The 13159-nt window shown below is 36.9% G+C and overlaps 1 protein-coding gene across 11 annotated transcripts in view; it reads left to right on the forward strand.

Moving 5' to 3' along the window:
- map7d3 (MAP7 domain containing 3) overlaps positions 1-13159 on the forward strand; it is a 36579-nt gene that overhangs the window by 17476 nt on the left and 5944 nt on the right. For 3 of the 11 annotated variants that reach the window (XM_073819955.1, XM_073819956.1, XM_073819958.1), the window contains 7 exons: positions 753-854; positions 1400-1495; positions 2666-2761; positions 5034-5159; positions 8786-8925; positions 12224-12357; positions 12684-12961. In XM_073819955.1, the coding sequence (XP_073676056.1) occupies positions 753-854; positions 1400-1495; positions 2666-2761; positions 5034-5159; positions 8786-8925; positions 12224-12357; positions 12684-12961 (972 nt within the window). The remainder of the gene's footprint in view (positions 1-752; positions 855-1399; positions 1496-2665; positions 2762-5033; positions 5160-8785; positions 8926-12223; positions 12358-12683; positions 12962-13159) is intronic. The other 8 variants (XM_073819960.1, XM_073819962.1, XM_073819965.1 and 5 more) reach the window with 6 other exon arrangements.

Here is a 13159-nt window from a genome sequence, read left to right on the forward strand (position 1 = left end):
TTTAACTTTTTTTTTCTCTCACTTTTAATGCAGATTTAATGACCCTTTGAATGTTTACTAACAGTATTATCCTTGACTTATTAGAATGAGTTTGCTGTAGCTTGGAGTCAGTATAATTTAAATTTTTTTGGTAAAGAAATTACAGAAATTAATACTTTTACATTTAGCAAGGATGCTTTAAATTGACCAAAAGTTATGATCAAGACATGTATAATGTTACAAAAGAATTCTATTTCAGATAAATGCTGTTTTTCTGAACTTTCTATTCATCAGAGAAACCTAAAAAAATTCTGCTCAACATAATAATAATAATGTTTTTGAGCAGCAAATTAGAATATTAGAATGTTTTCTGAGGGATCATGTGACAATTAGGACTGGAGTAATGATGCTGAAAATTCAGTTTTGAAATCACAGGAATAAATTACAGTTTAAAAATATTAAATATATTCAGTTATTTAAAATAATAAAAAATATTTGCTGTACTTTGGATATATAATTTATTTATTAATAATATGTATTTTCTGATTTAAATTTGTATTTTCTAAAAAAATATTTGAATGTAACAAATAAGGCAATTACAATTTCAGGTTTAGCTATTGAGTATACTTACATTTTAATTATGTGCAGCTGTTACCCTGTAGATAAACCGGCTTGAATTAATGTAATTAACAATAGCTTAGCACGTGCAAACCCCTGTAACTCTAATTCCACTCCTTGTCTGTCTCTGTGTGCGTATTTACCCTCCCCTGTAGACAAGCGCTCTTCCTCTACCACGAACCTGAAACAGACTGACTCAGTCATCAGCAAGCGTCTCTCCTCATCCTCAGCCAACCTCCTTAATTCTCCCGATAAAAGTAAGTGCCCTTGCTGCCCTCTCCTTCCCTTTTCTTATCCAGGATATACATCATACAGCATGAGTTCTTTTGCTACATGAGCATAAGTACATACTTTTTAATGCTGGTCATGTGATCCACACAGAAATCAGTCTAAAGTCACGTCTCACACAGGTGCCTCTCCCTGTGGTTTGCCTAATGATGTTGCTTTTTCAATGTTATTTAAATGCAAATTCAGCATTGTGTTTATTTGAATGGACCATATGCGTTTCTGCCATCTTGGCAGGTTTTGATTTTTGCAGACATGCTGTTTCTCTCCACAGTTTCCTTTTCCTCTTACAGGAGCAGCCAGCCATGACTCAGACAGTTTCACACCAGACACTGTTTGTGTTGGAGTCTCTTTTTCATTTCCTTCTCTGCAGGCATATTTTAGTGTGGTGCCGCAAAAGTTGGAGATTTTAGATCACTTTTGTGTTGATGGTTTTATCTTTGAAGTCTGTCTTTAGTCCCTCATGAGTGAAACCTAAGTGCTCGATTAAGGAGCTGAGCTCTCTTTTGTCCCTCAGGTGCAAAGCGGAGAAGTTCGTCTTTGAACCGGTTGCCTAGCAATGTTCCTCAGGCCTCTAAAGAAGCGCACAAGCAGCCTCAGGTGGAAAAGACAGGTGCCAAACTACCAGTGCTGCCCCTCTTTTAAAGGATTTGTTCAAAAATAAAAATTCTGTCTTCATTTGCACACCCTCAAGTCATGCCCAACCTGAATGTGAAACACAAAAGAAGATATTTTGAATAATGCATTAGTTGTTTGTTCCCATATTTACAACTTAAACTTAAAGGGTTAGTTCACCCAAAAATGAAAATTGGCCCATTTACCCCTTCAGGCATCCTAGGTGTATATGACTTTCTTTCAGACGAATCCAGTCAGAGTTACATTAAAAATTGCTCTGGCTCTCCCAAGATTTATTATGGCTTCTGTGTACGATAGTTTGCACAAGCTAGATTAAAATGATTATTGTGGATATTTTTCTTACAAAAAACGCATTGATTCGCTACAGGAGGCCTTTATTCATGCCATGTGAGACACTTTGTATTATGTGTGGATGCACTTTATTGGACTGATGAAAAGAAACACCCACCCACTGCCATAATAAAGTTTAGGAGAGCCCGTTTTTTAATATAACTCCGATTGGATTCGCCTGAAAGATGGAAGTCATATACACCTATGATGCCTTGAGGCTGAGTAAAAAATGGGCTAATTTAAATTTTTGGGTGGACTAACCCTTTAAAAAAAGTCTAAAAGTTCAATGAAAGTATCAGTAATTTCTCTTATTTTCTTTTTTTGTGTTCCAGAGAAGTATAGATTTGGAATAGTGATTAAAACGATGACAGAATTTTTATTTTTAAATGAGCTATCCCTTTAACATTTTTTTTCTGCACACTTAGCACAGAGATAGAGAACAATAATGAATAATCAGAAAGTCTAAAAAGAAAAAGTTCAATACAGGGGGTGAGTCTTTATTTGTCTACTTTAGCTGAGCAGTTTACTCATTGTTATTCTGAAAATCTGGTTCCAATGTAAATAAGCATTTAAACAGGCGTATGCAGGGAGCTTACACAGACACACCTCTAAAACATTTACAAATGCAATTCTCCACATTGTAATTAAATTGAAATCTATTATAAATACAGACGATTATGAAGCAGAGTCTAGCTGTACTGTTCTCATCAAAATATTAATTTCCTCATTCACGGCAAGTGGCATGCGAAAGCTTAGACACAGGCAAGGCCTTGCTTCCTGAATAATTCTAACGCCTCCCTGTCCACTTTGTCTGTAGGCCCAATCCTGAAGAAGCGAAGCGCCTCTCTTTCTCGGGTAGGGGCTAAAACACAGTCCGCCACCAAACCAGAGAAATCCACAGCTGACGAATCAGGTGCTTAAATCCCAACTGGGACATTTCGCCGTGCCTGTTCGCCGTTTACTAATAAATAAGCGCAAACGTCTATGTGTTCATGTCTATGGTCCGCCCTGCTCGTTTAATCCACAGACAGCAGTATATGACATAATAAGGGATTTTGGGGGAGCATGGGATTTATATTTGGTTTGTGGTTATAAACGTGCAGCATCTCTTTTCCTACGTTCTTTGCTTGCCATGTCCTTCCACTCGTGCATCCAGAAACATAACAGTGCGCTAATGTTAACTGTTTTGTCCAAACGTCGGATAGTGTTTGCTGCTGCCTTGAGCTTTCAGTTAATCTTAACCTCTCCTTGTTGCTTGTTCGTTCTCTCAGGGAGTTCTCACTAACTGACCTACTCACCAGGAATGAGCTCTTTGTGTATGTAAATACAGTGTGTATTTGTTTGTGTGAACATAATGTTGTTTTTCTTTCCATATGACACTAACCAAGAAATTTGGCCACTGGTGCCATGGCTGATTTTAGTGTTCAAGTGTGTCTTGTCATTCTAGGTTTAAATGCAGATTGCTGAATTGTTTTACAGGAACGCTGTGTTTATTTCTAAGTCTTATTTTGTTTGCAGAACATCTTTAGACTCCTGGTTTACTCACTCTTGAAAATTAAATGACCCCCTGAATTGTTGTAATAGATGGTTTTAGAGTTTCCCCATCTCAGTGCACAGTGTTCAGATAGATGACACTTTTATCTATGCTGAGAGCACTTTCTTATTATTGAACTCCCTTAGTCAGATCATCACAGCTTGGACTGCATCAATATAATAGTGCCAAGGGGGAAAAGAAAAACGGATCATTCAAAAGTTACTTCTTCATTTTTCAGTTTTTCCCCACTGGATTTGTAACTCTGATTACAAACATACAGTAGATCTCATGACAGCAAGAGCTTTTTTTGCACCTGTCGGCATGTCCTGCTACAGTTTTGCAGTGTGTAAGCTTCATGAAATTAGTTCAGTTTCACCAAAATTTCTGTTTTCCCAACAACATTCTGTAAAACTGCAGCAGGGACCAAAGTCAAATATTGTCCTGTAATCGGTTTCTTAATTTAATACCAGTGTTGGGGAAAGTTACGTTTTAAAGTAATGCATTACAGTATTGCATTACTCCCTGAAAAAGTAACTAATTACCTTCCTTAGTTACTTTTTATGGAAAGTAATGCGATTTGTTACTTTTGGGTTACTTCCGTGTTACTTTTTAAATCTGGGCAGGGCTTGCTTGTTTGTTTTTAATATAAAAAGTTCAGTTTTTAGCAAATGTAAAAGCCCTTTCACACCAAAAGGTAAAATTATTAAACCTCAGGCTGAAGGAAAAGTAAATTCATGTCTATACAGTAGAATGTAGGAGAAAAAGGTTCAACACACTTCACCAATAAAAAAATGAAGCACAAATGTTAATTTATCTATAGTCATTTTTGCTTATTGGTTTGGTTAAACTGGATCATCAAAGGTCAGCAGCAAAAACGTTAGTTAATAAAATAAGATTAAATACACAAAGGATATGTGTTCTTTTAAGATATTTAATTATTGCAGGTTTTCACAGTTTTAATTCATTTTGAAGAATACCGTTTTTTGCACTGTTTTTGCTTTTTGAGATGAATTAATGCATGTTCCCATTTAGCCTAGAAATACAGTACATTCGATTTCTTTCAACATGGGGACAGGAGACTTGTTAGTCAATAAATGGGTAAACAAAGTAACTTGCTTTACTTATTTGAAAAAGTAACAGATTAAAAAAGGAACTTATGTGAAAAAATTATAAAGTTACTTTACTAGTTACTTAAAGTAATCTGATTATGTTACTTCTAATGCGTTACCCCAACACTGTTTAATACTAACAAAAAATTCAATCTATACATTAAATTACACATGCCTGACTTGAAACATTTGACTCTTGTCTGATGGATCGCAAATAGCTCTTCCAGTTACTCTTTAGTCCTGGCTGTTTCCCTTTTGTTTTCACCTCCACTTCCACAGCCCTGGTCCTGCATCCAATCACCTCCCTCTTGTCCCACTAATATTCTTTTTGTCTCACCAGCATTAAGATTCTCAATTGACATCCACTGTTTACATTTAAAGCACTTTTCTCTTTGGTTTTTGTGTCGATTCTTGCATTTTAAATCACATTGGTGTCATTCCCCTCTCCTTCCTCTTTTGTGTTTATTCCTCAACCTGTCTCTTTTCTTTTCCCTTTTGTCTGCTCTGTTTTTCGTGTCTGTATGGGCACACCGTGTCTATAGCTCGCCGCTCGTTGGCTGCCCCCGTGGATAGCAGTGTCCTCAGTCGGCTGCTCACACCCACCCAGGCCTCGCTAGCTAGAAGCAAGAGTGCCGCGGCCCTGTCCGCCGAAGGAGGCGACACCCAAGGTAACACTAGAGAGAAAGGGAGGCCCACCTCGTACCGGAACCTTCCACTTCTGTGTAGATTAAAGCCGCTCTGCAGGGGTGCTTGGTTGGCGTGTTGTATTGGGCATGCTGGAGTACTTTAATGTGGCTTGAATCACATTTATTGAGTTCCACATGTTTTGAAACAAACTGCTTGCAGTCTTTTCTAGGGATGCACAAATTTTTTTTGCCTTTGAACTTTTGCCATTTAATTTTTAATGACTGTTTTTAGCCAAAAGCAAAAATACCCTGGAAATTGTAACAGAAACTGTAGCCAAAGCAGAGTGCACTTAATTTGTTCCAGGTATAATTGGATTAAAATATAGATATCATCTGATGATATTATGAGAAATGAGTTCGCATTTACACTTCATGAAGCATGTGTACCTTCCTTGTCTGACTCGTGTGATTGGACAGAGACATCCATACATGTGTACAATAGATTAGTTTAAAAAAAGCAAAGCACAGATGGAATGCAAGATTGCCTTATACAGAGCCAAGCTTTATTATACTTTCTTGTTTACCTTGAAAGGAAAGCAACAAAAAGCTGTTTAAAATGTAATTTGTGTATACATTATGGCATTATATTAAGGGCTGTGATGATGAATCAAAGCATTGCGACTCATGGGTCAATTCTGAATGCATTGCAATTCTCTCTGGAATTGATTCTGAGCTTAGTTTTTTATTAGCAGATGGTACTATAAACTAGTTTTTTAACCCTACACTCATATGCTCGTGAAGAAGAGTGCTGAAGAACACTTGTATGTGATAATGACAAAAAATTATTTCTCTGTATTTTCTGGAATTTCGTCAATTACGATAATTAGACAAAGTGTCGCTGAGCATATTGTGCTAATATTTTATTTAATAGTGATAGGGAAAAGGAAAAATTAGGCATTCATTCAACCGATTTGTTCAAACGGCTGATTGATTCAGTAACCAAACACTGTAGTGTTTTGCTCAGATGTAAAACAGTCCTGCTGTAGCTTTGTTTGAAACTATAGAGTAAAAACAGGAACTTGTGTCTAAAATGATAAGTCAATTAATATTAACTTCTTGTATATTGGACTGTTTTATAAAATTAATATCACATTTGCAATCACGCTAATATTTGGGCCATATTTGCCCCCTTGTCTTGATTTTTGGGGGAATTATGAATGTATTTTAATAGACTAAATCACGCAGTGAACGCGTTACCTTTAACCTACATCTCAGCAAATGCGTGAGTCTGGGTGTTTTTTTGTTAGTTTTTTTTGCGATATACTCTATGCTTTAATGTCAAATCGCATATTGTTTAAACAACAATTATAATATTATCATAGACAATATATTGCACATTCCTTATTGCACCTTGGCTAAGAATGCTTTTATGACAAGAGATTAATGTAAACACCCCACAACACCCTTGTAATTCACTACAACCTTTTCAGACTTCATGAATGATTGTTGTAGGTTCAAGTACATGTAAGGAATTGGAAGCAAGCACAGTACTTCTGTTTCTAAAGCATGTAGTGAAGGCTGCTGTTAAAAACTAAGCTCAGAATTGATTCCAGTGAGAATCACAATGTATTTGGAAAATCTCAGAATTGATGCAGAATCATTTCTCAATTTGCGATTCGTCCATTTATATTCCTAGCCCTAATTATGTCTCAAAAAGGCGTGAAATGGCTAAAGTCACTTGCAGAAATGCACACAAATATTTTTTTGTCGCGCACAGTAATTTTTACATATCAATTTGGGTGCATCACTAGTCTTTACCCCGCTCTCACTCTCTAAAATACACATGCACACATCAACATTTGCAAGGTGTTCCAGGGCTATTGCTGAGGGATCTTTTGTAAGCTGATTAGCCGGGCGGTTCTTTGCGTGAGAGGGAATGAGTGGAGTGAATCTACGACCTGCTGTTGCTACTTCAATCCCCAGCTGATCCACACAGAGCAGCTCACAGCCCCTGCAGACTAGCAGCGTCACCCTAAACATATCATCTTCAGTTCCCAAAGCTACCAAACTCACTTATGATTCCCAGAAACCTGTAAAGGCTGAAGTGCATACTGGATATGTAACTTGTTTGACAGGGTTTGATGTTGACATGATGCTATCAGCATAACTGAGACTGATAGTATCTGAACTGCATTATTGGTTTCCTAAAATAGACAGAGAGATAATTATGAATCATCAGCTTATGGATCAATTACATTTATAGGCTTTCCATGATGATAACAGTCATGGTTAATTATAGTTTGCTGAGATTAGCACAGAAATCCCACTGTCATAGCAGACCCAATCCTTAGGTCAGCTCTTTCTGCTTACCTCACTTCACCTCCACCAACAGATACCAGGCTTCCCCTAATGGGTTACCATCTTTAGAGAACAACAGTGGTGACCACATTTTCATTGACTTTGGTTGCAAGTATTTTTCCTATTCAGTTCTCCATACGGATTTTTTTAACTCTAAGCCATTAACTAAACCAACCAGCTTTGAGACGAAGCACATTACTAATTTGGATTTGAAGCAAAGAAAATATAGTGAAATGGCAGTGATTTATTTTGTGTGGATATTAGGGCTGTCACTAACGATTATTCTGATAACAGAGTAAATTGGTCGATTATTCAGATGATTAATCTAGTAATCGGGAAATTATAATACATTCTTCGGTAAAAATAAAAATAGACCCAAGCGAAATGCTACAGCAGTTGTAATTTCTTGAATATTTGAACATCAAAACGTGTAAACTTGTGATGACTCAATTAAATTGGTCGATTTTTCAGACGATTAATCGGGTAATTGGGTAATTATAATACATTCTTCGGTAGAAATAAAAATAGACCTATGCGAAATTCTACAGCAATTGTAGTTTCTTGAATATATGGACATCAAAACGTGTAAACTTGTGATGACTTGATTAAATTGGTCAATTATTCGGGCGATTAATCGAGTAATCTGAAAAGTATAATACATTTTTTGATAGTAGTAAAAGTAGACCTAAGCTAAAAGCTACAGCTATTGTAATTTCTTGAATATTTGGACATCAAAACATGTTAACTTGTGATGACCTGATTAAATTGCAAAATGCAATTGAGGATTATAAAAAAATCAATGCAATGCAATGGGTAAAGTGGTTTAACACCTTAAGACTTGGCTTGAAGTACATTTTAAGCAGTTTGGCGTCTCTGATGTGGATATAAGTGGAGAATGAGTGAGTGAATGTTCTTTAATTTGTGGTATCGTTGATCTTACTAAAACTCCAGCCTAAGGTGCTTGCTTGGTGCATATAAAGGTGTGCTTTAGCATATCGGTGACCAATATCTGCCCAGGATGCTGTCAGTCTTCTGCCATATCTCTCTCTCTGTCTCACACCCACCCATCAAACCCAGTCAACCTGAGGCCATCAGTGCTATCAGCAACAGTTCCCCATCAGCCTGTATAACTGATCTAACATACACCAATGTTTTGTGCTTTTATCATCCCTTTCCCCTTCTCCCTTCCTCTTTATATCTCCCTCTTTCTGTCCTATCATCTGCCTTTGCTTTGCTCACCCACTTGGCTGCTTGTGACGTCCCTTCCCTGCTGTCCCTGGCTGTGCACCACTGACTGTGTCCTTTACCAGAGTCTCACCTGTGTCCTCGTTCAGCATCTGCCAGCCCCATGCAGCCACTGGCCCGCGGACCCATACGCAGTCGCAGCAGCGATCGCAAGAAAGGCCCGTCTACTTCTGTGTCTGCAGATGCCATTTCCAGTATGACACAGGTGAGCAGATGATGCATGTCAACTTCCACTGTCAACTTCCACTGTAAAATGTGTAATCCCCCCCAGAATTACAGAAATTAATACTTTTATTTAGCAAGGATGCTTTAAAGTGAATCAAAAGTGATGATAAAGACATTTAGAATGTTACAAAATATTTATATTTTCAACCTAATAATAATAATAAGTGTTTTTGAGCAGCAAATCAAAATATTAGAATGATTTCTGAAGGATCTTGTGACTTGAGTAATGATGCTAAAAAATCAGCTTTGAAATCACAGGAATAAATGACATTTTTAAATATATTCTAATTAGGGCTGGGACTTTTAACACGTTAATTTATATTAATTAATTACACCAAAAAAACGCGTAAAAAATTTAACGCATTTTAATCACACTTATTTTTGCACCCCGGAATGTTTCTCACTGGATGAGTTTCGGCAGACCGATTATACTGGAGCACCAACTAGCGTTCAGACAAAAAAAAAACACAGTGAACATTGACAAAGAAGCTGATGAGACCGCTTTGGTTGGCCCTGTGGATCGGAAATTTTGTTATAAAAAACGAATGGATGGAAGCGTCGATAAGAGCATGGTTGTGTGCAAGCTATGCAACAAGGAATTCGCATATCACTGTAGCACATCGAGCCTATTGCTACACTTAATGGCAATATTGCACTTGTCTGTTGGACTTGGTTGAACAAAAATAAACTATTTTGTTGCTTAAGCTTATGTATTCAGTCATTATTTAATGGTATACTAAAAATCCATATGAAAAAAACTTACTTCTCACTGTTTCAGGTCAAATATTTATATGCGATTAAAATGCGATTAATTTCAAATAGAAAACTTTTTTTTTTTTTAATAGTTATAATATTTTTTTTAAATGTACTGTTTTGCTGTACTGGTAATGTATTTGAGATGTAATTCTTTTGTAACATTGTAAATGTCACTTTTGATCAATTTAATGTATCCTTGCTTAATAAAAGTAATACATTTGCTTTTTACTAGCCCCAAACTTTTGTACAGTACTGGACTTATAATGCAAAATGTTTTATACAGTTAGAAAAATGCTAAATTTACTTTTACTATTGTTTTCAGATATTTTAACCCAGCAAAATCTTTTTTTCACTTGTAAGGAACACTTTTGCTTAATAAATGTATATAATTTGATCTCCAGTGTGTCCACAGTCTCAATACCAGGATAAGCTTAATGGAACCACAGTATCTGTGCCTTATCTGTGTTTTCCTAAGTTGCAGTGTGTTAAAACAATATGTTCTCATTCAGACATTTATATGTCCGTATATTATGGTTTGCTTTGCAAAACAGCTTGGATTTATCCCTGACGTTAATCAGTGAGCTGTTCGTTCTGAATAACACTATCTGATCCAGGCTTAAGACTGCTCCAGCAGCAGCGTGTGCTGGAGAGACTGGGAACTGGGTTACATCAATCTAATTTTTGACTAAGTGCCAAACTGTTCTTTTTAAACTACTGATTCCCTATGATAGAAATCAAAGTACAAACCATAGACACATTTCAGGCATTTGGACACATTTCATCAGCACAGAAAATCGAGTGTGTGTAGCTGGAAACACACTTGAGTAGAATTTTCAATTCAGTACTAAATAATAGTCTAATTTTATTAAAAACATATTCACTCAATATTTGTATGTGCTATACACTGTTTGTTTGAGCATTGTGCTGTTAGCGAAACATGGTGATGTTAAACTATACTACTGTTCAAAAGTTTGGGGTTGGTAAGAATTTTTGAAAGAATTCTCTTAAGCTTAACAAGGCTGCATTTGCTTATTCAAAAATGCAGTGGAAATATTGTAAACTAGCACCATTTAAACCGTTTTCTGTGTAAATCCATTTTTATGTCATTTTTTTCCTATGATGTAAAGCTGGATTTTTAGTAGCCATTACTCCAGTCTTCAGTGTCACATGATCTTTCAGAACTAAAAAGTCTTAAATGGTGCAAGAAAGTCTTAATTAGAGAGGTCTTAAATTTGGGGATGGAAAAACAAGAATTGGAATATGGCTTAGTGTGACGATTAAACTATAAAAGTCTATGATTTCATTAAATAAATATTGAATAAATATTTCAAAGTAGTCAGGTCAGGAGCTGCTTACCGGGGAAACACTATATTCTTGCCGTTCCCAAAGCGCCACCTGCTGACAGAGAATGAATGTGCACTTTCAATAAGCCCTTCTGCTGTTTCAAAAATCTACCCATATTTTTATTTTGGAAATACGCAGAGCTAGTGGATTAACAAGAAGGTAATGCTTTATAAAAATCTAAACAATTAAGACAGTAAAATATATTTGTTATTTAAAATAATAAGTAATTGATAATATTTGTTTAAATATAATAATTGATACTTCTGACTAAGCCATTTTCTTAAAAATGCTTTAAAGGGAGAAATGTGAAGTTTATGATTTTTTTTATTTTTTTGTAAAAATCTGAACTGGTTACAGTTTAATATGTATAAACATTACCGTACACTGCTTATATGGTATTAATTTTATTTGTGCATTTTATTTAATCTTCTTAAAAAAGGTTTTTAGAAGCATTCAACCTCTTAACTTGCAAAAAGTCTCTAACATATTCAGATCTGAACTACATGTGACAGTGTAAACCCTCATATAGCGTTTTATAAATGCTCACTTCAGTGATTCATTGAGACACAGTTAATTTGTAGCACTGCCCTACATATAATGAACACTAACTGAGTTTGAGTGTGTGTGTCCCAAAGAGAAAGCAAGTAGAGCTTGTATTGTATATTCACTGGAAGAATGTAAATTGAAACTGACATGTTTTCTTCTGATGGTTGTACTGTACTGTAGCTTCACCAATGACTTGACCTTACAGCTCTCTATATCTGATCTGCTTGATAGTCATTTGGAGAGATATCTAGAGTTGAAAACATGTACTCTCTGCTATGTGGGGAGGGTTTCCACTAAAAGACATCTCCACATTTATGACCCTGTCCTGCATTTAGTTAATTTGTCCCATTGACACCGCGAGCATGTGGACAGAATATTAAAAATAGATTGAAAGGACATGTTTACCACAGTCTTTTTCAGATCCAAGTCCCAGCTGCAGTGATGTGATATATACACCATAGTGATTGATCACTACATAGTGCCTTTCAAATGTGAAGCTCTTATTTTTTACCCAACAACATTAAAAATCCGGCATTCAGAATCTTTTAAAGTTAGGGTTTTGCTCATTGGTTCATAGAATGGATGAGGTGTGATCTCTTGTGTTTTTTACTCTTTTGCATTTGTAAAAGCAGAAAGCTGAGAAGGAGAAACGCTTCACGTCACCAGTAGGAAAACGCCCTGCCTCGCCCTCTAATCGTCATCGATCCCCATCTCCTTCTCCTGCTGCTAACACCACCACAAGAGCGCCCTCACCTGGATCAGCCAAGTAAGACCCCTGGGTTTAGGTTTAGCCTGCAGTGGTTTCACTCTAAACTGATAGTTTGATTTCAAACCTTTACAATCCGCTGCTGAAATTGCATCTCCCATTGTCTATAGCACAGTTGTCAGACTTCCTGGAGAGCCACAGCCCTGCAGAGTTTAGATTCAACCCTAATTAAATGCATCTGATCCAGCTAATCAAGTCCTTCAGGCTTATTTGGAAACGACTTGGTTTGTGTGTTGGAGTAGGGTTGGAACTAAACTCCAGGAATTGAGATTGACACCCAATGTGTGTAAGCCCTTCTTTTTAACTTCTATGTTTGTGTCCTTCAGGCAGAGTCCACGCTTCCGCCCTCCTTCCCCCAGCGGTTTGAAACAGCGGCCTCCATCCCCTCAGCCTTCTGCCACATCCAAACCTCCACCCATTCAGAAACCTGCTCTTACCCCCACCGGCCCGCCTACCCTTCGCAAGAGGGACTCCAAGCCAAAGGATATGTCTCCCATGATGCCTGTCACCCCACAGTCTCCAGAAACCAGCACGCCCAGCCCAACACCCTCGCCCTCACCCGCACCCGTACCCGCACCTGCACCTGCACCCAAGACCAAAGAGGGTGAGTGAACTCCAAAAAAACTAGTGTCTGGGTTTCCATGAAATACCTGAAAATGCCAGGGAATTTAAAAAAATGTGATTTCTGAATTTTCTATTAAATGTTAAGTTGTGTACATTTCTGTTTTTTTATTGGCACACTAGTATTGAATTAGTTTGAGAGTGTAGGAAGACTGTCTCATTCTCAGTGCTTCATAGGAAT

This window comes from Garra rufa, chromosome 16 (assembly GCF_049309525.1).
Source record: "Garra rufa chromosome 16, GarRuf1.0, whole genome shotgun sequence".
Classification (NCBI taxonomy): domain Eukaryota; kingdom Metazoa; phylum Chordata; class Actinopteri; order Cypriniformes; family Cyprinidae; genus Garra; species Garra rufa.